General features: G+C 38.7%; 2 protein-coding genes and 1 long non-coding RNA gene across 4 annotated transcripts; 1 reads left to right on the top strand and 2 right to left on the bottom strand.

The window, feature by feature from the left end:
• Positions 1-416: 416 nt before the first annotated feature.
• On the bottom strand, positions 417-10928 carry LOC148349744 (uncharacterized). Its single transcript, XM_088321422.1, has 7 exons — positions 10507-10928; positions 8620-8955; positions 6355-6408; positions 5085-5149; positions 4784-4880; positions 2933-2960; positions 417-1185 (listed from the first exon to the last, which is right to left on the bottom strand). Exons 1-7 carry the CDS (start codon positions 10556-10558, stop codon positions 1053-1055), a joined length of 765 nt encoding a protein of 254 aa, XP_088177548.1. The 5' UTR covers positions 10559-10928; the 3' UTR covers positions 417-1052.
• On the top strand, positions 7217-24164 carry LOC148349742 (uncharacterized). 2 transcript variants are annotated; one of them, XR_015847373.1, is made up of 5 exons: positions 7217-7382; positions 7492-7653; positions 8665-8900; positions 22889-22999; positions 23079-24164. It is a non-coding gene; the product is annotated as an uncharacterized LOC148349742 (long non-coding RNA). The 2 variants fall into 2 exon arrangements; XR_015847372.1 differs by lacking the exon at positions 7217-7382 and having other exon boundaries at positions 7389-7653.
• On the bottom strand, positions 11076-23886 carry LOC148349743 (hepatitis A virus cellular receptor 2 homolog). The gene is made up of 6 exons (XM_088321423.1): positions 23709-23886; positions 23019-23208; positions 15054-15202; positions 13871-14010; positions 13649-13757; positions 11076-11257 (listed from the first exon to the last, which is right to left on the bottom strand). Exons 1-6 carry the CDS (start codon positions 23758-23760, stop codon positions 11175-11177), a joined length of 723 nt encoding a protein of 240 aa, XP_088177549.1. The 5' UTR covers positions 23761-23886; the 3' UTR covers positions 11076-11174.
• Positions 24165-25072: the final 908 nt, after the last annotated feature.

Here is a 25072-nt window from a genome sequence, read left to right as displayed (position 1 = left end):
AAATAGTATCTTTCATATTTGTAGGTGCAGAGCATACATTGTAAGTATTGTTATGTGTTTTTAAGCAAACAGTTGGATTTTTATTGTATTATTTTATGTAATATTCTGTGTTTTTTGCACTATTTTCTCATCAGTCCAAAACGTAAGAATTTGAATAAAAATTAGGAAATTAAAAATGTCATTTAAAAAAAATCAGATTCATTGATTATCCGAAGGCCGGCACAGCGGATGAGTAGTTAGCGCATCCGTGGTACAGTTCTGAGGTCATGGGGTCAAATCTAGCTACCAGCCTTCCTGTGCGGAGTTTGCATGTTCTCCCTGTGCTTGCGTGCGTTTCCTCTTGGCACCGCGGTGAGTGATGTGTCTGTCTCTGTGTGAATTGTGACTGGCTGGCAACCAGTTAAGGATGTCCCCCAGCCCACTGCCTGAAGACATGAGCTCCAGCACCCCGGCAACCCTACAGGGGATAAGCGGTGGATGATTAGATAGATAGATGGATAGATAGATACTTTATTTATCCCCGTAGGGAAATTCACACTTCCAGCAGTATCCTTGTGTTGAAAAATAAAATAATAAAATAAAGATATAGAATACAAAAATACCCAATATAACATTTGCTAAAGAGTATTTAAATAGTGCTATGGAAATACACACTAATAAAAATAGGGTAATATGCAAATGTGGGGTGGGGTTTAATGTGGGCTTTTACTCCGCCGGGTGGAGTTAAAGAACCTCATGGCATGAGGAATAAATAATCTCCTCACTCTGTCCGTGGAATAAGATTAATCGAAAAGGATTGACTGATACATTGATTATTTTAATAATCATTTGCAGCTCTACTGATATCACTATTGGACCCATAGCTGGAATGTATTGACACTTAAAAATATACACTATTTTTATTATCTTTTGTGGCTTATAGACAAATACACAATGTTCTAAAAGTGTTTTTAATTATGTTCAAATCTCTTTAAATGCGCGGGCAAGGTGAAAAAACAACAGTTGCTCTTTAAATATGGAAAATGTTTTTGTGAAAGCTTGTCAGTGGAGCATCAGGGTAGATAGTCATATTCATCGTTGTCCATCTGGTAGATGTTGTCCACGGCCGCAGCTTGACGGTGGAGGTGGAGGGATGACGACGTGGAGCTGAAGCTCACCGAAGGGACGGATGGATGATGCTGATGACTGCAACACATTTTAGGCACTGGTTATCTGACCATTAGATTACACCAGGGGTCTCCAACCTTTTTCAAGCGTCCAGTTATTTCTTTGCTACGTATTAGTGCGAAGAGTACACTGTTTGATATACATTTCATCTACGATTGTCTGCACCGCTTTATCCTCAGTTGGGTCGCGGGGGTGCTGGAGCCCATCCCAGCTATCTTCGGGCAGTGGGCATAAATAACAGATTATCAGTATTAAGTATAGTGTAGACACAACGTGGAGCAGACCCTCAAGTGACCCCATGAAAAAAACAATTAACTCAGATGAGGAAACAGACTTGTTAGGGGTGCGCGGTAGGGATTTCTTCTTCCCAGGGTGAGCTCAAAAGAAAAAAAAATGAGAAGCCTTGGGTTAGTGCAGGGATGTAAAAACCTTTCAGAAAGCGGGCCGGATTTAGTAATCTAATAATGTGTGAGGGTTGACTAACAGTCCGATAAATTCACCCTCCAAGAAAGGTTTGCAGTGCTTGGCGAGCATTGCGACCTTGTAGCCCGCTTTTGTAGCGTTTTCATTTGACTCGCAGGATCTCGTGAACTGGAGCCAGGCCTGGAGGTGGGGTGCTGGCGAGCGCATGGTGGCTGGACCTTTGCTCAAGGAGTCCGCAGGGTGGCTGGGCTCTCCCTTAGAGATAAGGTGAGAATCTCAGTCATCCGGGAAGGACTCTGTGTAGAGCCACTGCTCCTCCGCATTGAGAGGAGCCAGTTGAGGTGGCTCGGGCATCTGATAAGGATGCCTCCTGGACGCCTCCCTTGGGAGGTGTTCCGGGCATGTCACACCAGCAGGAGGCCCCAGGAAAGCCTGAGAATATGTCTCAAGGCTGGCCTGGGAACGCCTCGGGATCCCGTCGGATGACCTGGAGGAAGTGACTGGGGTTAGGGACGTCTGGGCATCCCTGTTAAAGCTGCTGCCCCCCCAACCCGACCCTGGATAAGCAGAAGATAATGGATTGATAGTCTCGTAAAAAATATTTTTTTAGTCAGCATGTTTTGTCTGCCAGTGCTTCTTGATATTATATTCTTTGAAAACAGCCATGCCTGGCTTAGTGCAACCGAAAACGAGTGCTAAAAACACAAGAAAGACTACAAACTGCGGAGACTAAAAACTGGAATGCACCATTTTACTTCTCATTTTTTACTCAGCCTTTTTCAGATTTTTGAGTTCCTGTAAAATCAATGTGGCAATTATGTAAGCCCCCTCTACATGAGCTTCTAGTTATTTAAAAAAAATGCAAATTTCTCGACCTATGAGTATTTAATAAAGGCCCGTTATATAATAGCTCATGTATTTTTGCTTATAATTCAAATCAGTTTTTTTGCACTCCTGGTATGTGGTAGATAATACACACTATCCCTTTAATTAAATGCCGCTTCTCAATTTTATTGACGTTCCTCGATGAAATCATTCAACGCCAAAGACGGCTGTAAAAGTCCTCCATCCGACTCCAGTGATTGTTGTTAAAGTGTTTTCTCCCCAAAACCTTTCCCCATTGACCGGATGTGTAAAAAAATGCAACTCATCCTCTTTTTGACCAAATGTGACAGACTATTTTCCTTTTTTCGCTATCTTGGATTTTCTAAGAGCGACAAATGTGACTCATCCCTGCCGCTTCGGTGTAACATGATGAAACGTTGACATTTTTTCTTTGAAAAAAAACTAATCGAGAAAATGTCAAAAGCAGAAATGTGGTTAACCACAGCGTCAAACTCACATTTTGCTAAGGCGCCGCCGTCTTCTACCTGTCGGCAAAGACGGAAAAAAAATAATTCAAGTTATTCTTTAGAGCAGGGGTGTCAAAGTCAAAGAGATGGAAATTGAAAAAAAAGCTTCAAGGTAAGGGCCATACAGATAAAATGTTTTAAGTTCTTAAAATGATGCACGTAGTCTAGTGAACCTAATTGAACCTACTGAAAAGCTGGCAAATACACTCAAATATGATTAGATGAGTACAGCAATATTTTCTAAAGGATTTCTTAGTAATATTTTAATCTATTTCCGTCAGGCACAGCAAAAAAGACAAATTATCCTTATATACAAATCCTAATAACATGAACATGAAATGAAAGAGGCCACTATTATTCAGGCCCCATCAGTTGTCTGTATTTTATATTTTAGCAAAAGCGTGCTAAATTCACTTCAAGGAAAAAAATAGCAATTTTCTATTATTCCCTAAACTAAAATCAAATAAAGTGCAAGGAGAAGTAACATACAGTGAAAACAAATACACAACGATTCCTGGTGTATGACCAAATAATTCATCAAGAGCACCTTGCTGTAAAGCAGTGGTTCTCAACTGGTTGGTCGAGACCACAAATGGGTCACAGACTTGTTTTCAGTGGTTTGTGGGCCTTTGCCTCAGCAAAATAATGCTAAGAATAAATTACACTCCTTGGCAGTAGATTGCAATAACGGCCTGCTCGATATCTTCTTCCTGTTTAGTCAATCGGCACACTAGAGAGGGACCACATCTCATTTGATTATGATTTTGTTGCTTTTCTTTCCTTTTTCTGCCAATTATAATGGGTCCTTAGGAGGTTAATATGTGGAAGAAAAAGTTGAAAGCAGTAAAAACAACAATTGAGTTGAAGGAGGAAATTATTGCCAAATAAGAAAATGGTGTCTACCTTCGAGGCGCTGCTAGAATGTAAGGTAAATGGTTTGAAAATCTTGTATTATTAGCTTTTTACCAGTATACTAATGTTTATCAACTTTGTGATTATGTAATTATCAGTGTCTAGGTACACACTGTATTAATATTTTGAATTTATTTCAATATGTGGCTATTTTAAAGCAGTTTTTGGGGGTTGCTTGTATGCGATATATGCAATACTTGCACATTTTGGTTTTGCTGCTCATTTTGTTTATTGAAAAAAGTTGAATATATAAAACAAGTGAAATTGGAGTGTTAAATCCCCTTACTAAAAAATACATTTTTCTGTTTAAAAAATATATAATTGATAGTAGAATGCACTCAATCTTTTTCAAAATATGAATTCACAATTTTAAGATAAAATATTGTCCTGTTGTACTGTTTTTTAGAAAGGCACTAACCTTTGACCAATAGATGTTGCTGTATTGTGTAACGTAATAAAAATAAATGCTAAAAAGAACAAGGAAGAATACAAACTACAGAGACTCAAAGTGACCAGAGAGCACCGTTTTTCGTAAAAAAAATTTGATTAGCCTTTTGCGAGCTTTATGGTTTTCCGGTTACCCGTAGCAGCAAGATGGCGGGCAATTATGTCAGCACTCTTTAGGTGAGAATCATGCTATAGAAAACAAATGCAAATTTTTTGACTTACGAGTATCTTAAAAGTGCATGTTTATATGATAGTCAAATTATTTAGATCAATGTAGATTTTTTTTTTAGATAAATGAAAGTTTTTTTTACCACTAGGAGGTGCTAGATAATATGCAATGTTCCTTTGAAGTAATACTTGGTAAAAGTCAGAATTCTGCCATTTAACATAAAATTATATTTAAGATATTCAATTTGCACCAGATAAAAAAATGTACATGATAAAATAAAAGGGCTGTCAAGTTTTCGTTTGGGGTAACTTACATTTGACAATGACGATGATGACGATAATAACAGCTGAAAAAAGGATCAGCCCAAAGAAAATGCCTATGGTGACTGCTAACCCTGACAAGTCACGCTTCTGGAGAAACAGATGACAAAGGAGGCACATTTTTAAAATTCATGTCACAGACAATATTCGAATCCATGGCAACATTATTAACCATACTATGTCAAAATCTCCCCTATAAATAAATAGCGGCGTTCCCCTAGGCTCTGTTCTTTGCCTCCATATAATTGCATACATAACATAGGATGGGCTCGGAGTTATAAATAGATGTTTGACCTCAGCCTCAGTTTTCACAACAGTGAAAGAAGAAGTTTTGAATCCTTCCATGGAGGTCATTGGAGCTGAAAAAAGAGAAGTGAAAGTAAACTCTATTACCCCAGATTTCAGGTTTTCTTTTTTGTCTTTTCATTTTGCATATAAGTACGATATTTTCATAAAATTGGGTTCAGTTGCTGATAGTAGCACTGATTAAGCAAGCTTTTAAAGGAAATTGTAATATTTGACTAATAGATGTCACTGTATTGAGTAGTGGAACTGAAAACAAGTGCTACAAAGACACTGAAGAATAGAAATAGAGCCTCAAAGTGACCAAACCGCACCATTTTCTTATCATTGATTTGCCCAGCCTTTCACAAGTTATTTTTTTTGGGATACCCTTAGCAGCAAAATGGCGGACTAACATGTCAGCTCCCTCTTGGTGAAATGTAAAATACATGCAAAATTGTCAATCGACGAGTATTTTTAAAAATGCATTCTAATTTAATAGCTCATGTATTTTGTATTTTTCTTCAATATTTAAATTAATAGTTTTTTAAATGAATTAAGTTTTTTTGCACTACTAGGAGGTGCTGGATAATACACAATGTCCTCTTAATTGAAGTATTAAATTTGGCTCTAACTTTTGAGATAATAGAGGTTTATAGCCTTAATTAAGAGTTAAATTAAAGCTTTAACTCTTGAGGTAACTAAACCATGTTAAAAGCATTCAACTTTGGGTTTTAGCATTGAGTTTGGACATTATTTCATGTGTGTGGATGTGTGGGTATCTGGTGATATTATGCAAAAGAAATAAAAAATGTCTTGCCCTACAAGTGTTTAAAAATATGCACATTTATATGATAGTTCTTGTTTCTAGTTTTCAGTGTAGTTTTTTTTAAGAATAAGGTTTTTACCACTACTAGGCGCTTAATAATACACAATGTCCCTTTAAAGCCCCAGTGTGTAATATTTAACCACTAAATGGCACCCTTGTCCTATGCGAACGAAAACCAGTGCCACTGCAAGCAGCAAGACAAATATGGCAGCAACCATAGATATTTATTTGACTATGTAAATAAATACAAATTTCTCCAGCTATACTTTTTAAAAAATAAAAATTAACATTGGTATGACAGTTTATGTATTTGATTAGTATTCAAATCAATGTTTTTTGTTTGTTTTACTGAATGAAAGTTTCTTGTACCACTAGGAGACACTAAATATTACACATCGTCCCTTTAAGAATACAATACGATGAACTGACGCTACGATTTTGTGTTTGTCTCACCTGCTGTCGTGATGGTGACAAACCCATTTTTGTTTAAAGTGGTGGTTTCTAGAGCTGAAACAGAAACAAATCTTAACGAAGCATTGACCATCGAGTTTCATCAATTGAATTTCCCACTATATAGCATTAAAAAAATTATGACGTTGCAATTTCTTGAAAAGAAGCCTTTTTTGACAAACAGACAAAACCCTGTTATGCAATGTAATGAAAATATTCAGTCTTTTATGCAAAACAATTGATAAAATTACCACTCAGTCCAACAACAGTGATCGTCCCTAGACATACTAAGATAGATGTTGCAGTCATTGAAATAAAACAAAATCAAGCACAGACATAGAATGAAAGAGTACTTTGTAGATTTCTTATTTTCTGCAATGATAATCAATTTCCTAGTCAAGTATTATACAATTACTTCAGTGACGTACAGTCAAGGGAGGAAGGTGAGGCTCAGCCTCTCCTAATGGATAAATACAATTAAGAATATATTAAATGGTTATTCATTGTTACAGATATTTTTCATTTAACTTCGAAGCTTTGGGTTTGTGCTTTTCAAAAACACTGAATTTTTACATTTTATTAATATCATATTTATCAATAGACATAGTGTGTAACGTCGTACTGTCCTTAGCAGATGCAGAACGAGGCATGCAATTATCTTATCTCATGGCAGAGGGCAATGGTGAGACTATGTTTTTTTTGGGTTTGAACAAATTTATTGACACTAATAACAGAAAACAATCATGACAATCTCAACAGCAATTAAGCACATTCACAATATTATATTTCAATATGACGTTTAACAGCAAACACAATGTGAGGTTTGATGCACATCTCTGCCCCACACAATAGAATTAGTGATCGTATGACCAGCATCACAGCCATTCAAGCCATCCAGTATTTTTTTGACCATTACGTGAGCTGTTTTTCGTAACAAAGGATTGCCTATGCATTGATGCTTTTATTCAAAAAGAGCAGTGCATAACCAGCGGGGGTAGAAGTACAAGTTTAGATGTGGCAAGGAAAGAGTGGTATGTGAAGTTTCCCATTTAGACTCACAATTTACAAAAACAATATGCCCAATTGTTGCGTGCAAAAATATCAATGTTAAGGAAGACAATATTTTTGCAATTCCCATAGTAAACGGGACTTTTCAAGAGCACTGTGGGAGCTTGTAACAGCAAGCCATTTAAAGAAGTGACTGGACTGAGGACATCATTGGGAATGTCCGCAGTGCCTATTTCATATCTTGAACGTTATCATGGCCTCTGGTTTAGATTTACTTAATTGCCTAATACTTAAGTAAGTGTGAGTAGTATGAGTGCCGGGGAATGGTGTTTGCCTGCAATTCCTACTATAGACAGTATGTTTGCTACTACTGGTGCTAGCTAGTAGATCTTTTATGATAATAATAATGATAACAATAATGATGAAAGTATAAACATTATTTTAAATGCATATCTTACATACATCATATATTTAAAAATAATAAATTATTAGATTGTTAATAATAACAGTTATTGAATGACTTGTCATCTCTATCCTACCAACATTAACAATATAAGGGGATGCAAGCCAAGGTAAGTGAATTCTTCTAAAATTAACTTTTGTGTGAACTAATCTACCGTAAAAGTGAACTTCATCTGAGCAACTAGTTTTATCCGTCTACCTTTCTGGAATAAAACGTAACTTTAGTCCTACTTACCTGATATGGATCGGTGTTGTATATGAGGCAAAAAAGTCACACAAAAACTTCACAAATTGGTTCGAACATTTGAAAGTACGTTTTTGTTGTTGTTGACTTTGATCATTATAATAAAGTTGCCATCTTGCAGCGTCCATATTCTTTCTACTTATTTGAGATTCTTCTATTTACGATCTTTTTCTGTCAATGGGCTCGTACAAACTGATATGATCTTGGCCGTTCTGCCTCAACAATGCACGTGCAGCTTGGCTACGACACAATTGTTTTCAAACAGGCAAAAGGCTCAATAGGTTTGGAAGGTCAGTTTTTATGCTCAGATTTATATATAGCTTTCTCGCTCTGCCACTAAAATTCAGATTCAGATTCAGATCTACTTTATTGTCATTCTAGTACACGTGTATACAGAACGAAATGTCGATACATCTGACCCGCACAGTTTCCTTGAATGTACAGATATAAGTAAAAGTTGAAATAATGAATAAGATGAAGTTTCATTTATTTGTAAATGTGTCACGCCTCACTTAACAAGAACTTCACCGCACATCACTGAATAACTTTCTTACCGTCAACCATGTTAAGTCTGATGGAGTGTTTCTCATCATTGAAAGGTCCGTTGACTTCTACTCGGCATCCGTACACCCCGGCATCCTCCTTCGTGATGTTGAGGATGGTCAATGAAACATCTCCCTTCACCAGTCTGCCCGTCAGCCGAAACTTGCCGCTCTCTTGCGTCACTTTGACCCCGTTGGTGGCGGCGATCTGGCTTCCGCAGCCGGAATATGGCAAAGCTCCTCGGCCCCAACAAACTGACAAAAGTCCGTGTTTGGCGATGTCATATCTGCAGGTTAGTGTGGTGTTCTGACCTGTGATGCCCTCCCTGATGAGTTCACTTTCACAAACTATAGAATAGAAACGCATTTAGTTACCTCTTTGGAGCATAAAGACCCACTTGGTCACCTATTTGCTATTTTAGATAAGGGTCAGCGGATCGAGTCCAATATTGATATAATCAATAATGAGCAAGAACTCGGATTTAATTAATACTATTGTCTTGGATTAATACTGTCTTACCTTTTTAACTATCACAATAAGGAATTGTAAGATAACACTTACACTATAACTTTCAATTTGGATGTTAAGTGTCGGGGGTGATGGACCCATGGGGGGGAAACAGGAACTGGAGCTCAAAAAAGGGATCGCATTTAATAACAAAATGAGGTAAAACATGACAAACAAATATGCGTGAACAAAACAACAAAGTGTCCAAACAAAACTGAAGCTGACAAAGTACAAATCGGAAACAAAAACCCAAACTGGAAATGGAAAAAAGCAAGTAACAAAGTTACAGAGTGTCAAATAAACATGCATTAACAAAACAACAAAGGGTCCAAACAAAACCAAACTTGACAAAGTCCAAATCAGAAAACAAAACAAAACTGGGAACTGAAAAACCAAGTAACAAAGTAACACGGTAATGCAGTAACAATTATTAGATGATCATAACATTTCCAAGCATGAAGTATCGCAATTGGATTATTATCGATAGATGCTACCCTGTATTTACTTGGACGCTATCTATGTCAAAATTCCCAGCATCGCCCACCCCTAATTTTTGAAGTAAGTTATAGTTTTCTTTGACACTATCTGGTTGTTCACTAGTGTTAAAGCAAATTGCGGGGATAATTTTGTTGTTGTTGCTCACATTTTTGAAAAACAAACACAAAAAAATAAGAATGACCAAAGTTAACTTAAAACAGGGGTCTCAAACTTATTCTCCTACGGGAGCAAAGGTCTGGGTGAGATTGGACCAAATCAGGTTTTACACCAAATGTTTAAAAACTTCCTACTGTTTTGAAATACTGTATTTTTCAAATTCCCTAAACAATATCTAAAAATTTAAAAAATATATACAAAGGCAATTGATTGGAAAATCAATCAATCAGTAATAAAATAAAAGACAAGCAGCTTGGGCTGCACATCAAGGGAGAGTGTGTATTATTCAGTGTTACTGATCGACTACCAGTTTGGTATGCATTTCTAAAATAACATGTTTTGACTATGTTGTTACCACGTTATTACTATGTTGTTACCAGGTTGTAATTATTATGGGTTACCATAGGTTCAGTCAACCACTAAACAACAAGCCAGTTAGAAATCAGATTTCCTAGAAAATCCCAATGACCCGTGACCTATATTCAGAACCAGTTTGAGGGCTAATCAGTTGGTCTTAGCGGCACCACATTAGAGATCACCCCATTCCTTGAGATTAAAAAAATAAAATAAACGAGGGAATAGCGATATAGATTTTCAATATCAGACAATTAGGGTTATTTTATGCATAACTTATTTCAATAAAATATGTTTAAATAAAACTTGTGGGTAAGTTCCTCTTGGACAGAGCAATTAGTTTATTTTTATCTATAAATGAATTCCTATGAAATCAAATTTACCTGTAAAGAGGCAACAGAGGAGCACGGGACCAAATCGCGTCCTCATTTTCATTCTGTACCAGCTCCGGACATCATCTTCATAGTCAGCATCATCATCATCAATGTTAGCAGCAGTCAGGCCAAGATCAAGATGAGCGTGCAGTCTAGTCTCATGCGTCGAGTTTTTTTTAAATTGTCAACTTTTACAAAAAATCAGCATGTGCGCGCGTGACTTCATCTTTGTGGCTCAATCGTCTTCCTGTGCAACAAAAGACCCTTTAGTTTCACTTCCTTTTGGTCTTGCAGCGCGAGTAGGAACCTGACAAAGACGGGACTAAATTGATTTAATGAAAGTACCGTAAGTCCAGTTTCTTGCAAAAGAGGGTTAAATTAATAAGGTGGTTCCATTTTTTTTTCATTTTTGAGGAGAAAGGAATGATTACTGCAGTAGACTCATTGCTGGAATAAAATGCTATATTTGAACCCCCCCCCCCCCCCCCCCCACACACACACACACACACACAAAAAACTCAGAAAAAAGAATGACAAAATAACAAAAATAATAAAAAAAATCCTCCCAAAAAATAATATTCAATGTAAAACCTTTATTTATGATTAATTGCTTTGGCAGGAGTAACACGTTGGCAGCCAAAAACAAAAAACAAAAATAGACGTATCTCCGTCAGCATCTACAGATAGGCGTCTTCGTGGGCTTCTTTTGATTGGCTCCCTCTGCTGTCACTCACTTTTTTCTGATTTGATCTCCAGACTCCTGGAGCCAAAATTGAAGATAAATTTCAATAAAAATTCAAGTGAATGCTGAAGTGATTAGTATGCCGTCGTAATTTGTTGTTGATGATAAAAAAAAACAAAAAAAACAACAAAAACAATAGAATATTTTTCGTAAATGTGAAAAAATGAGGTCACATGTCAAATGTTTGCTTTCATTTGAGAAATGACACTGTTAAAATTTGTGAATTTAGAAAAATCTTCTTAGTTTTGATTAGTCAAGAAATGTTTATACGATATTTAGAAAATATACCACCAAAAAGTAGTGAATGAGCCAAACCAGGGCTCTCAAACTAGCCACCAGCAACCTTCAGGACGATAGTTTAAGGCCCCTTATGGACATTATAAGAGATAAAAGAGTTATAAAGAATTGTGTTTATGATTTGTCTACCATATATTGCTGTATTGTGACGTGGAAACAAAAAAATGAGTGCTAAAAATTACAGGGAACTCCAGTGACTCGAAGTGACCAAACAGCACGTATTACTTTTAAAAAGAACAGAAATATGGAGACTAAAAGAAAAAGAATGAAAAAAAAGAAAAAAGGGAAAAAATAAATAAAAATAGGAAAAGTGTCATGATTACAGATTCAAGGCACCTGTGACTGCCCAATTGGCCAACAGCCCTGAGAGCTGATTGGCTAATAGACTCTTTTTAACCCCTGGCTTTCAAGAGATCCCTGTCAGATCGTTGCGAACCGTTGCTCCCAGCTCGGCAAGCCCTCACGCTCAGACTCTTTTCCTGCCCTGTTTTTCTCTGCTTGATACCTGTTGCCAACCTGTTTCCGGACCTGACTCTGCCCTGTTCTGCTTTACCGATATCTGACCTGTAGTTCCCCGCTACCTGCCTGACAACTGTTGCCGACCTTGTTTCTGAACTTGATACCGCCCTTGCTCTCCCGTCCCAGCTAACGACTAGTATTCCTGCAAATCTACGACCATCCTCGCTCGACACGGAAGTCCACCTCCGCGTCTCCAGCCACCTGCTACCCTTGTAAGTCAACCATCGGTTCGTGGAAGCAAGCCCTACTCTCCCTCTTTATTAATAAAAAACAACTAGGAAAAAAGAAGAAAAGAGAACATTTGAAATTAAAGAAAGAAAAATAAAAATAAGAAGACAAAATTAAAAAGCAATATAAGCCAGAAGAAAAAAAAGAATGAAAATGAAGAAGAATGAAAAGGAAAAAAGAGAAAAAAGAAAAAAGGAATGTACAGAATAAAAAAAACACATTGTTTTGTTTTTGGGGGTACCGATAGCAGCAAGATGGCTGACAGTGATGTCAGCTCTCCCTAGCTGAGCCTCATGTCTAGTAAAATTAATACAAATGTATCCACTTAAGAGTATTTAAAAAAATGCATATTAATATAATAGCCATTTATTTTTTTTGCTTATTATTTGAACTAATAGTGTTATTTTAACGAGTAACCTTTTCCTCACTATACAATACACCTAGCAGAACTCATGCGGTTACGGATTTATTTATTACTGATTAATATCAAAATAAAAATCGATCTTTTTTCATTATTTAATGTTTTTTTTGGGATGTAATTATTTAAAAAGAAATTTAAGAACTGTAGTGTTAGGGTTTGACATACCTCCTACCACCAGAGAGCCCCAACTGGGGTTTGAACTGGGCAGAGGTGTGTCCAATTATCACACAACTTTGCCCAATTATCTAGAACCCTCCAAAAGGACATTTTGAAGATTACATATGGTCGGATCATTGTATCATTTTCATTTCACCACAACGCCAGGTTTGTTTGTTTTTGTTTTAGGTTTCTTTGTTACTTTATTCCTTACATCTTTCGTTTTTGGTTTTGGTCTTTGTTCCCTGTTGGAACTTGGTCAGGTTTGATTTTGTTTGGACATGTAATTTGTTTTGTGCACCTTGTTCAGGTATTACTTTGGTCCTACCTTTGTTATTAAATGCTATCCTTTGTTTGAGCACCCCTGTTTTCCACTTTCTGCCTTTCCCACATGGGTCCATCATCCTCCAAAACAGAATGACTTGACCAAATGTAATGTTCATAAAGTCCTTTAAAAGGGTTCTGGATAATTGGGTACAGGTGTGTGATAATTGGACACACCTGTGCACAGTTCAAACCCTGGTTGGCGCCGTCTGGTGGTAAGAGGTATGCAAGACCCTAACAAGTGGAATCAGCGCATTTTGTTTGTTTGTGGAAAACCCAATTTTCACAACCTCTCCTGGACCTTAGCTCATTCGGCTCCAAACTCAACTGAGTTTGAGGCCCAAGAGCTGAACTGTTTGGGATATCTTACAAAGTTAGATTTTTTTTATAATGGCAAAATGTTTTCTCTATTTCCATTTTTTTTGTTGCTTTTTTTCCAGTTGTATGTGTGTTAGTCCACTCACTATAAGCCATGGCCAACAAGACTGCAGGAATGAATACCACTAAAGCCATTCTGAGTGTGTTTCCAAGGACCGCAAGCAAACTGTTGCCATCTTGTCGCCGAGGTGCCGTCTGTAATAATGCAACAACCGTTATAACTACGGTAAATTCAGTATTTTATTTTACAGTTCTAAATAGGGCTTAGATGCAAGTATATACAGTTACAAAATTCAGTTTGCCCGTACCTGAACTCTCGCAAGCACCGGCCCAGTTGTGTCATCTAACGTGCTGTCCCACCAGATCACGCTTTGTGTGACATCACTTCCAGTCTCCGTTTGCATTTTCACGCCCAGTGTCGTCGGTGGTGCGTTCAGGTTCCCGGCACCTGAGAGTGTGGATGCAGGAGCTGTTTTTTTTAAAAAAAAACACTAATCCCTCGCTATATCGCAGATTACTTCTCCCAGTTTCGCTACTTAGCTGATTTTCATCATTGTCTTGCCCTGCCCCTTTTCTGCCTGTGTCTGCCTGTGCGTCAGCACTGTTGCGGTCTAAGTTGCACACATATGTGAAACAGCTTGACAAACTTACATCACGTTGGCATAAATGTTTTTCAATTTTCTCTAAAAGCCCACATGTCAATAAAATGCTTTGGATTGTCAAAATCACAAAAAGCAGCGGAAGATATTTCCATTGCCGAAAAAAATGGACATCTTGACAGAATTTCATGTAAAGTAAAATGAATAGTTTTGAAACGTCCAGGATTGAGCTTTAATTATCTTTAATACGGCTTGCCAAACGAAAATGGCAAAAATACAATCATAATAAACGATCACACTAAAAACATAGGTGTAGAACTCACTTTTTGGGCCAAATACCGGTAAACATTTTTGCCTAAATCAGGTTCCCATAAAAAGCTGCTTTATCTCCACAAGTGTCCAAGTCGGTCAACCAATCATGTTTCAGGAAACCAATCAATAGTGCAAGACTATTTTAAATTTTTTTAAACAGTACAAAAGTGTTTTGAAAAAAAAGTTTATGAAATAACATACTTTTTTTGTTGTTTGGAATGTTCTTTTCTTTTCACAGTTTTGTTTTTCAATAACATCCACATAATTTCTGAAAAATATCATCTGAAGCAAAATGGCTTGTGTCCTGAATGAATAGTAAAATATAGCAGCAACATTACGTTCTAAAATTATAACAGTACAGAATTTTTTTGTAAGAAGAAATACATTTATTACGTACAGTACCTTTATTTGTTAAACAAATGCTTGGGTCTTTAAAAAGGGGTTGTTCTTTTCTATAACAGAGTATTCAATAAATAAAAGTTTCTACTTTGCGAGTTCTGACTATCGATCATTTTGGAATGCAACCCTGAGAAAAACGAGAAAGTATTAATCCTTTTTTCCACCACTATTTTGAACCAACCTTTGATAACAATGAGGAGGACGCTGAATGTTTTGTCGTTGAACGGTCCCGGCAGCTGAACCCGGCAGTGGTAGAGCCCCGAGTCTGACGGCCGCACGTTATAGATGGAAAGATAGGGCACATGGCTGGCGGTGGAAGACACCGAGTACCTACCGTGGAGGTGAAAGGAAAGGCGTCAACCATGAAAACCACATGTGACAATGAATGATGAAAGGTTTTGTCAATTAAATGACGTAGATATGCCCACTTTATTTTCCTCAGCCTTTGAGTCAAGTCAAGTCACATCTATTTCTATAGCCTTAGGAAACTTGAACTAATATGGCGCACTACAAAGCTGGAGGTCTTCCGACTGGCCTGGTTTGACAGCTTGCCAAAATATAAAGTAGCTCTTGCCTCAGGTAAAGCATCGTTTTTCTCTAAGATTATTGCTGTACATAAAAATAATACGAAATTATTGTTCGACACAATAGCGAAACTTATTAGCCAGCAACTTAATCGTAATAGTTCTACTTATTCTTCTAATGACTTTATGGTATTTTTTAATAAAAAGATTCAACTAATCAGGAATGAAATTTTAAAAGAACGCTCTGTAACCTCCTCCTACCTCAAAGATGCGGAGGTGTTTGGTAAGGACCGTGTCGGCTGTTGTTCAGAAACGTTGTCCAGTTTCAATGATTTGTCCCTTGATAGTCTTACATAGATAGTCAGTAGGGCCAAATGAACTACTTGCCTGCTTGATACATTTTTGGGTTTACTGGTAAAAGATCTGTTTGGGATCTTAGGACCTTCAGTTCTAAATATTATTAATATATCGCTATCCTCGGATATTGTTCAGGCACCCTTTAAGTCTGCTGTGATTAAACCCACGCTTAAGCGACCTAACCTTGACCCGGAAAGCCTAGGTAATTATAGGCCAGTGTCAAATCTACCATTTTTTTTACTAAATTACTTGAAATGGTCGTTGCACAATAATCTCTTTGAAACTGTCCAGTCAGGATTTAGAGCAGGGGTGTCAAACTCGAATTCACAGTGGGCCAAAATTAAGCAGAGAAGTAAAGTCAATATTTATTGAAATATAACTGCTGATATGAAATGTTTAACCTTTTCATATGGAAAAAAAATTCAGTTTTTGTAACAACCAAAGCTTGATAGTACAAAAACATCTCATCTCATTAGCCGTACCGCTTATCCTCAGTAGGGTCGCGGGGGGGCTGGAGCCCATCCCAGCCATCTCCAGGCAGTGGGCAGGGGACACCCTGAACTGGTTGCCAGCCAATCGCAGGGCACACAGGGACAGACAACTCATTCGCTCATTCACACCTATGGACAATTTGGACCGGCCAATTCACCTGAAATGCATGTTTTTGGAACGTGGGAGGAAACCGGAGTGCCCGGAGGAAACCCACGCAAGCACGGGGAGAACATACAAACTCCGCACAGGAAGTCTGGATTTGAACCCACGACAGGTTCCCATGACATGAACTGTGCCGCACAAGCGCTAACCACTGCTCCGCCGTACTGCCAGTACAAAAACATGACAAATTAAATTTGAACTAAAAGAAACAGTGGTATTCATTTGTTATTTAAATAAATAAAGTATTATGTCTCTCCTCTTATCCCCTCAAGTTCCTTTTAAGTAAATCTTGTTCAAAGCCAAAAACAACAGAACCAAAAATAATAATGTTATTTGATAAAAATTCTACATTTCAACCATTGACAGACCATGCCTTGCAGTAGAAAAAGTGCATAAGAAACAGATACTGTATATTCAAGCTCAGTTTGCTACACTCTGATTTACTCTGCACTTTGGTCTAAGCCCGATACTTGGCATCTTTTTTTAGATGCAAGTTCGTCAAAATCTGGAGTCAGACTCTGAGCTGAGAAAAGCCTCAGGACGGAGTGAAGGTGCTCATCAGTGAGTCAACTTCTGTGAGGTGTTTCGTTCACCTTTATCATAGACAACAGTTGCTAGCATAGATATGTGCTGCCGAACATTGAGAGCATCTGAGCAGCCTGGCTGCGTACTTGAGGCATTGTGTCGGGGAGAACACAAAGAAACTGCGCAGCACCAACGGAGTCATATTTTGATTTGAGCATGTCATTACATTGGAGTTCAATTACCGTATTTTCCATATTATAAGGCGCATCGGGTTATAGGGCGCACCCCCCCAAAAATAATTTTTGGTCCTATATTTTCCATACATAAGGCGCACAGGATTATAAGGCGCTACAATGGGAACGTCGACGAAACAGTCAGATAGTTCAGTCAAACTTATTACCCCCTTAACATTCAGAAATCTTGCAAAGAAGCAAATAAGTGTTTCAGACATGTACGGAAACAGTGTCTGTACGATGTCACCAATCACTCAAATGCATCGTTCCAAATATCATTCGGAAGGTTAAAGTCTTGGGATTCAAGAAATGCCAAACATTTCTTAGTTTCCATTTTATTTTTTGCTGGCAACTGTGTGGACAGCAAAGTAAGAATTTTATTGAGCAGGGAAACGGGGTTCTTTACTGTGCATATGACAATAAACACTTTGAATTGAATTTAGTTTAAAAATAAACTCATCAAAGAAACATCAAGATCATTCTAAAACAAGATACAGGGAAAATATAAAGCCGCATAGCTCACCCAAGTTCTCTTACAGCCATCACGCCCAATAATGATACGTAACCATGGTCTTCTTACAATCGTGAGTGTAGTAAATCCAGGAGAGTAAAATATTTATAAATACAGAATAGTAAAAAATGTTTTCTCTATGCCGTAGTGCAACCCAAAGTGTGATTCACATTAATCTTTTTCGGCCAATTGCAGGCTTTGTTTCGCCCCTTTAGCCTATGCAAGCCTGTAAATGATAAAAAGGATCCGCCCCCTTTACCTCCGAATAACTTTAGCCAATAGTGACTGATTCAAATGATGATTGACACATTGGTTAGGAAATGAAACGCCGGTATGTAAATCCCAGCATACATCGCAGACTACTTCGCCTTCGGGGGAAAATCTATTCGGCGGCTGCTTGCCTTAGTTGCAAGACTTTGCGACCTAATATTGATCCATATATAAGGCGCACTGTATTATAAGGCGCATGGTCAGCTTTTGAAAAAAATAAAGGCTTTTAGGTGCGCCTTATAGTGCGGAAAATACGGTAGCTACATTTGGGGGGCGGTTGTTGTGCTTTCCTCAACAACCGCAAACGGGTTACTGAACAGTTCAAATCTCCCTTCCTGAGCCTCGAAGTCAGTAAATCGCCAGGAAAACTCAGTGAACTGTGGACTAGGCAGCACGGCAGGAGAAATTTGCGCTGCCATAGTTTGGCAGCACGGAAAATGTCTGTCCTCTGCAGATGCAACTTAGTTTTAAAGGGCCTCACAGCTGCGTACATGTCTGTGATGACGTGGCCCCGTCCCTGAAGCTGCAGCTTAAGCACATCGAGATGGCTCACAATGTCAGAGAGAAATACCAGCTCACATAGAAACTTTTCATCTCTCAGCTCTGTTGTGTCCTTCACTTTGTTCTCCATAAATTGACAGATTTCCTCGCGCAGCTAAAAACGTCTGTTCAGTACTTTCCCTCTGCTTAGCCATCTCACCTCTGTGTGATAAGGCACTTCTTTGTATTCTATATCCAACTCCCCTAAAAAACACTTGAACTGCCGGTGATTCAAACCTTTGCCTCTTATGAAGTTGACTACTCCTTTTATACAGCTCATAACATGTTCTATTTGCAGAGCTTTGCCACAGAGCACTTCCTGATGAATGATACAGTGATAAACTGTCAGTTTACCTGCATCATCCTCCTGCATCTTCTCCTGAATCCTGCCGACCAATCCACTCTTTTGACCGCACATTGGGGATGCACCATCTGTCAGTCCCACAAGTTTATCCCAAGGCTGGCTCATTTCAGTTATATATTTGGATACTTCTTCAAAGATATATTTTCCTGTGGTCGTTCCATGTATTGATTTTAATCTTAAAAGTTCCTCTGTGATGATCAGGCTCGAGTCTACTCCACAGATGAAAATTGACGGCTGGGCAGTATCAGACGTGTCGCTGCTCTCATCCATAACAAGGGAGTATGCAATAAAATGTTTCCCCTTTTTCATTAGTTGTTTATGTAAATCAGTGGAAAGCTCACACATGCGCTCAGCCATGGTATTTTTGCTCAGGCTCACGTTGAAATATTATTGCTTCTTATCTGGGCACACGATGCAAACTTTGACCGTGCACTTTTTGACAAACTCTCCCTTATTGAAGGGCCGGGCTGATTTTGCGATATCTGCTGCCACAATAAAGCTGGCCTTTACAGCGGCTTCTCCTTTTGACTTTGCTTTTGTGAACAAAGTCTGCCTGCAAACCACACTTGTCCTCCACCTTTTGCAGCTTCTGCTTTAGGTCTAGGTCCTCTTACATTTCATAATATTTCGTTTCATTGTGTCTTCTTATGTTATACTCTTTTGTTACAGCCGCGCCAGCTCCGCACACAAGACAAACAGGTTTGTCCTTTATAGTCATGAACAAACAATTTACCTCCGACCTGTCTTGGTAGGTCCTGTTGTCTTTCGTTTGGGCATTTTTGTGGAAGGTGAAATCATTCATTTGTCCGTGAGACCGGGGCATGGATGAATGACTGTGAACGGAAGTAAGGAGCGCCAGCCGTGTTTTACTGCACCCCAAAATACTAGCAAAGCATTGTGGGATTTGTAGCAGCTCTAATGCACATTTGATATGATCTCACAGGCCGATTAAAATCGCACTTGGGCCAGATTTGGCCCGCGGGCCTGAGTTTGACAGATATGCTATAATGTATTCCTTTCTGGTCTCCTGATGTCTAGCATCAAAAGTTTGCGGCTAGCTCAGAATGCGGCAGTGAGACTTTTGGCTGAAACAAAAAAGTTCGAGCATATTACTCCTGTATTGGCCAACTTTCACTGGCTCCCATTCCACTAAAGATGTCCCTTTAAGGTTCTCTTATTGACATGAATAGATAGATGGATATATGTATAGGTAGATGGATATAAGGAAAGATAGATAGTATGTGTCTATATGAGACTAAAATGTACTAGAAGCTGCAGGATTAAACGGGCAAAGGGCGGTGTGGTGGGGGGGGGTGGCCCTCTTATCGCTCAGATTTGGTCTCCGCCAGATTTGGTCTCCGCCTATGTTCCTTCACGGATTATCTGCTCGGAAAATGCCAGTCTACATGTGACCCCAAGAGCCAAGAAGAAGTCTGCAGGCTCGAGAGCGTTCTCCAGCTGTGCCCTGATGCTGTGGAATGCTCTGCCGCCAGAGATAAGATATGCAACCTCAGTGGAAGTTTTTAAATCTACACTTAAGACCCACTTGTATTCAATAGCTTATGATTGATGCCCACCTCGTATTTTTCTTTTCCTGACTTTTTCCGACTGCCTGGCTGGTGGAGATATGAGGAAGAAGGACGATTCAAGATGAGTCAACGAACCATCGTCTGGACATGAAGCATTTCAACGCTTGCCTCGACCAGCTGGCAGAGACTGGAGGCTGCGTCGTTGGTGTTATGGACTTTTTGGACTATTCTACGGGCTTGAAGCGCCGTTACTGTCATGCACTTTCTGGACAAATTTCAACATGTTACCTATTGTTCTCTTTTATTGATGTTCACTATACTTGTGTACTGTTACCCAATGCTAAATCTATAGCACCCTTGTCATCCTGGAGGGAGATTACCACTTGCGAGGCCCCTTCTCAAGGTTTCTTATTTTCCTTGCCTGCATGTTGGTTTAAGATCAGGCTATGGTGTAATTGTAATCCTGTGCAGTCCTTTGAGACATCTTTCGATTAAGGGCTATACAAAAAATGTGACTTGACTTGAATAGTGTTAGGAATAATGCCATGTAGAGTAAATTGCTTGAAAGTGTGTTTATGTAACACAGACCCTATTTAAGTTGTTACCTAATCGGCCAGCAGGTAGGGCTCACGGTTTCCCACCCGAATTAATTGGACATGGCCTCTAGCAATTATCATGAAAATAATACTCTAAACATTTTTTAACTTTAGCTTTAATTGATCTATTTTTCAGTTCATCGATATGGATAATGATTGATCAGTCCAGAAAGAGAATAGTAGAGACACACAAATAAATAATTCATTTGTTTGATACTAACAAACTATGTTTAATGACACGACAAATGAAAATAGAAGTTGCATTTTGGGAATTGCCGTCGCAGTGGTCGTAAACCATTCCATTGACTGGCTCATTGTCTGTCAATATAATGATATCCTGGCCTTAAGGCGGCCATAAACATGTTTGTACTCTTTTCTTAAATAATAATAATGATAATAATAACAACAATTAATTATAACATTTGTCATAATAACAACAGTGATAATAATAATGAGTGTAAATCTATTGTGAAGTCATGTGGAACATTCAGATATCCTTTTAACATCACACTAAAATCACATTCATTATTTTTCTTGACTGCTCATCCTCACGAGGGTCGTTGGGGTTGCAAGTTTTTGGAATGTGCAAGGAAACCAGGGTGTCATGGTTTGGTGGCTGCAGTCCCTCTCCGTCTCAAGAAATGGCAGCATTACCCCGCTTACCAGTCCCCCTCAAAATTCCTCTCCACAGGTGATTCCAATCAGACAATTAGCCACCTCCCAAATAAATTCTCTGGGCTCCCACCTTCTGCTGCTGATTGTTTTGATCCCTAAAGACATTAACCTGCCAAAACTACAAGCTTCTCCTCCGATGACTTCCTTCTTCAGTTTTCTCCTTGTTCCAAGTTCACCCACTCAAAGACCTGCCAATTCACACACCTTTTTAAAAGTACTCGACCTCTTATCTCCCTTTTAGGTTTTTACGCACCACAAGACTCCCTTTCAAGTTTCTCTCCTCAAGAGTTGCGGTCTCACACACCTTTTTCCCTAGTAGACTTTTGTTGTTGTTAAAAAAAAACCCAAAACAAAAAACAAAGAAAACAAGAATCCATTATCTGCACCGCTTATCCTCAGTAGGGTCGCGGGGGTGTTGGAGCCCATCCCAACTATCTTCGGGCAGTGCGGAGGGGACACCCTGAACTGGTTGCCAGCCAGTTGCAGGGCACACAGAGACAGACAATTCACCTGCTCATTCACACCTAGGGACAATTTGGACTGGCCAATTAACCTGGCATGCATGTTTTCGGAATATGGGAGGAAACCGGAGTTCCCGGAGCAAACCTACGCAAGCACGGCAAGAACATGCAAACTCTACACAGGAAGGTTCGATCTCATGACCTCAGCACTGTGCCGCACACGCGCTAACCACTATATATATATATATATATATATATATATATATATATATATATATATATATATATATATATATAGATAGATAGATAGATAGATAGATAGATAGATAGATAGATAGATAGATAGATAGAGAGAGAGAGATACACACACACACTCTCAACGGTCAAACAAACCCTGCGAAAAAACTTGTTGGTGTTATGTAGTTTTTGTATGGTGTTCTTGACTTAGGGATCGATGCATCCTCCGACGGTGTTGCCAACATTTTTCCATGAGGGCAAGTTTGTTTATGTTCTAGCATGACGTAGCTGAACATTCTCCACGCTATTGCGCAAAAGTTTTGTTTGATTCAGCCCTCACTGTATAATTGGCTAGCAGGATTCTTAGTTTCCAACCTGACAGTTGCACTATCTGACAGGAAACTGTGCCTGAATGAACCACGCTGATTTTTATTAAATTTTGCCACCTCTAATTCCAGTTCAAGTTTACTCTGACACATAGCAGTGGCAATAAAACAACATTAAGTGTTAAATAATGGAACTTTTTTTCTTTCTTTTTAGCATGGTACCAAAATGCCAACATCTCGGGACAGGTCCGTGGCCCAGTACCAAACCACCCACGGCCTGACCGATACCGGTCCGCGGCCCGGTGGTTGTTGACCACTGGTCTAGGTAAAAAAACGTGACGTACCTGTATGAGCTCTTGTACATCATGTGCTCGCCCACCACCTTGACAAATGTGTTGTGGCAGGAAAAGAATGCCGGCTCGCCTCTGCCCCAGCACACGTGCACGCCATTGCGCTTGGCCGCCGCTACCCTGCATGGCAAAGCCACACGACGCCCAGCCACGCCCACGACCGTCTCTGCAGGACCTGCCCATACTGAAAAAGCCGGGACAAAATCATCTTCCGATTGAGATATATACTGCTATTTGATCTTCTATTTGACCTCAAAAAGCTTAACACTTTAAAGCTGTTTTAATTGTAGATTAAATCAATTAAGCTCGTTTAACTCTTGAATCAAAGCATTCAAGCAAATGTCCCGCTTGAGTCAAGCATTGAAGCGGCTATGAATCAAAGATTTGACTACAGTTGTGTTCAAATAATACACATAGTCCCTTTAATAAGGGCGTAGGAATTAATTAAGACAATTACAAATCGAATCCTACCTCTTTTGCGGAAAGAAAAGTGCTCAAAATAAGCAAATTATCTGCCACAATACAAAGATCATTTTACTTTACCTTCAGAAACTTCAGTTTTTGCAGTGTATATTCACACAAACAATATTCCCGTTAACAGGCGCACCCATCATGATTGCTTTGAAGAACAAATATTAACCCTCAAAAGTTCCAGTCTATGGCTCATTTGTTAACTGTACTAACCTGTAACGCCAGCGGCACAGGTGACCACAAAGAGCGGCAGCAACAGCAACATGTCTACCGTTGAAATTCCATGAGATAGACAGACAAAGGAGAAGCTGAACAGACAGCAGGATTTTGTCGCTTCCTGTTTCCAATGGTAATATTTTTAGAAACTTTTTTTTGTTGCCTTAAAAAACAAGAAAGGAAACACACACAAAAAATGTTAGTTCCTTTCATTTCTTCAACTTGTGCCCATCTAATGATTGCAGTGTAAACAGTGAGAGGTGACGGGTCATGTTGGACTTCATTCCTGTATAATTAGATTCCTTAAGTTGGAAAGACAAACATGGTTTTATTGACTCAGAGTTGATGTATAGATGATAGTCACATTGGCAACAGACCAATAAGACGGCAAGTTTAAAATAAGAAGTCTGCTGATTAAATTCTTATTTTTTGTTATTAAACCACCCAAGTGTCCGGCTGAGTGATGGACTTAAGATATGCGGTGTCCTGTTTTGAGGAAATTAGTTGCCCAATAATGTACAGTAATTCCTCACTGTATCAAGATTTACTTTTTACGGTTTTGCCACTGGAGATTTTCCTCGTGCATAGTGTTCTGAGTTCTGATTGAATAAACAATGGCCTTCAATGTCTTTGTCTGCCTGTGCGTCAAAAGTGTTGCAGTCTAAGTTGTTCTAAGCTGATGGACCTCCTTTACGTATGTGAAGGTCTTTTTTAATTTTGAGTTTGTCTAAAAGCTTTCATGTCGCACCAAAAGACAGAAAAAGACGCTTTCTATCGCCATCAAAGTGGACTTTTTGATAAGCTGCTGGTTGGTAAAAGCATTTCTAAGCCACATTTTTGTTTTTCCGATGATGTCCAAACGATGGCAACAAAATATCAACTAAAATGTCCTGAAGATTGCTTTTAAAATTATAGTTTGACAGTGTCACATTTATTTGTTGAATAAAACCCGTAAATAGGGTTTGTTCTTTGGTTTTAATGTATAATAGAGTTTTTGATAAATAAATACATGAATAAATAAATGTTTCTTTGACTATCGCAGGTCCTTTTGGGAAGGTAAACCAGCAAAAAACAAGGGATTACTGTACACTAATGCGTTGTACAGATTTACTTACCATGGTTACCGAGGGTGGCGTATCAACAAGCAAAGCAATTATCTTTATTGAATTTATATTTATTGTTTTTTTGTATTAATTTATTTGCAAGATTTAGCACTGAGTGTGTGGGGGGAAATCATTTCTCTCATGGTGGTAACATTTGCTAACTTGTCTGAGAGAAAGAGAGAGAGAGCGAGAGGGAAAGGAGAGAGATAGAGAGAAAGAGAGAGAGAGAGAGAGAGAGAGAGAGGAAGAGAGTGAAAG

The sequence above is a fragment of the Urocampus carinirostris genome, chromosome 17, assembly GCF_059441175.1.
Source record: "Urocampus carinirostris isolate Australia breed hairy pipefish chromosome 17, RoL_Ucar_1.0, whole genome shotgun sequence".
Taxonomy (NCBI): domain Eukaryota; kingdom Metazoa; phylum Chordata; class Actinopteri; order Syngnathiformes; family Syngnathidae; genus Urocampus; species Urocampus carinirostris.
The sequence above is the reverse complement of the archived record's forward strand: the minus strand, read 5'-3'. Positions and strand labels throughout refer to the sequence as shown.

Coding starts and splice junctions, on each gene's coding strand:
- LOC148349744 (XM_088321422.1), bottom strand. CDS start 10,558: ATGAAAATGAGGACGCGATTTGGTCCCGTGCTCCTCTGTTGCCTCTTT. Junction 5,150..6,354: donor TGTCACCATCACGACAGCAG/GTGAGACAAACA, acceptor CTCTTTTTTCAG/CTCCAATGACCTCCATGGAA. Junction 2,961..4,783: donor CATCATCGTCATTGTCAAAT/GTAAGTTACCCC, acceptor CTTTGCCGACAG/GTAGAAGACGGCGGCGCCTT.
- LOC148349743 (XM_088321423.1), bottom strand. CDS start 23,760: ATGTTGCTGTTGCTGCCGCTCTTTGTGGTCACCTGTGCCGCTGGCGTT. Junction 23,209..23,708: donor CTGTGCCGCTGGCGTTACAG/GTTAGTACAGTT, acceptor CGGCTTTTTCAG/TATGGGCAGGTCCTGCAGAG. Junction 13,758..13,870: donor CGGTGCTTGCGAGAGTTCAG/GTACGGGCAAAC, acceptor GCATTATTACAG/ACGGCACCTCGGCGACAAGA.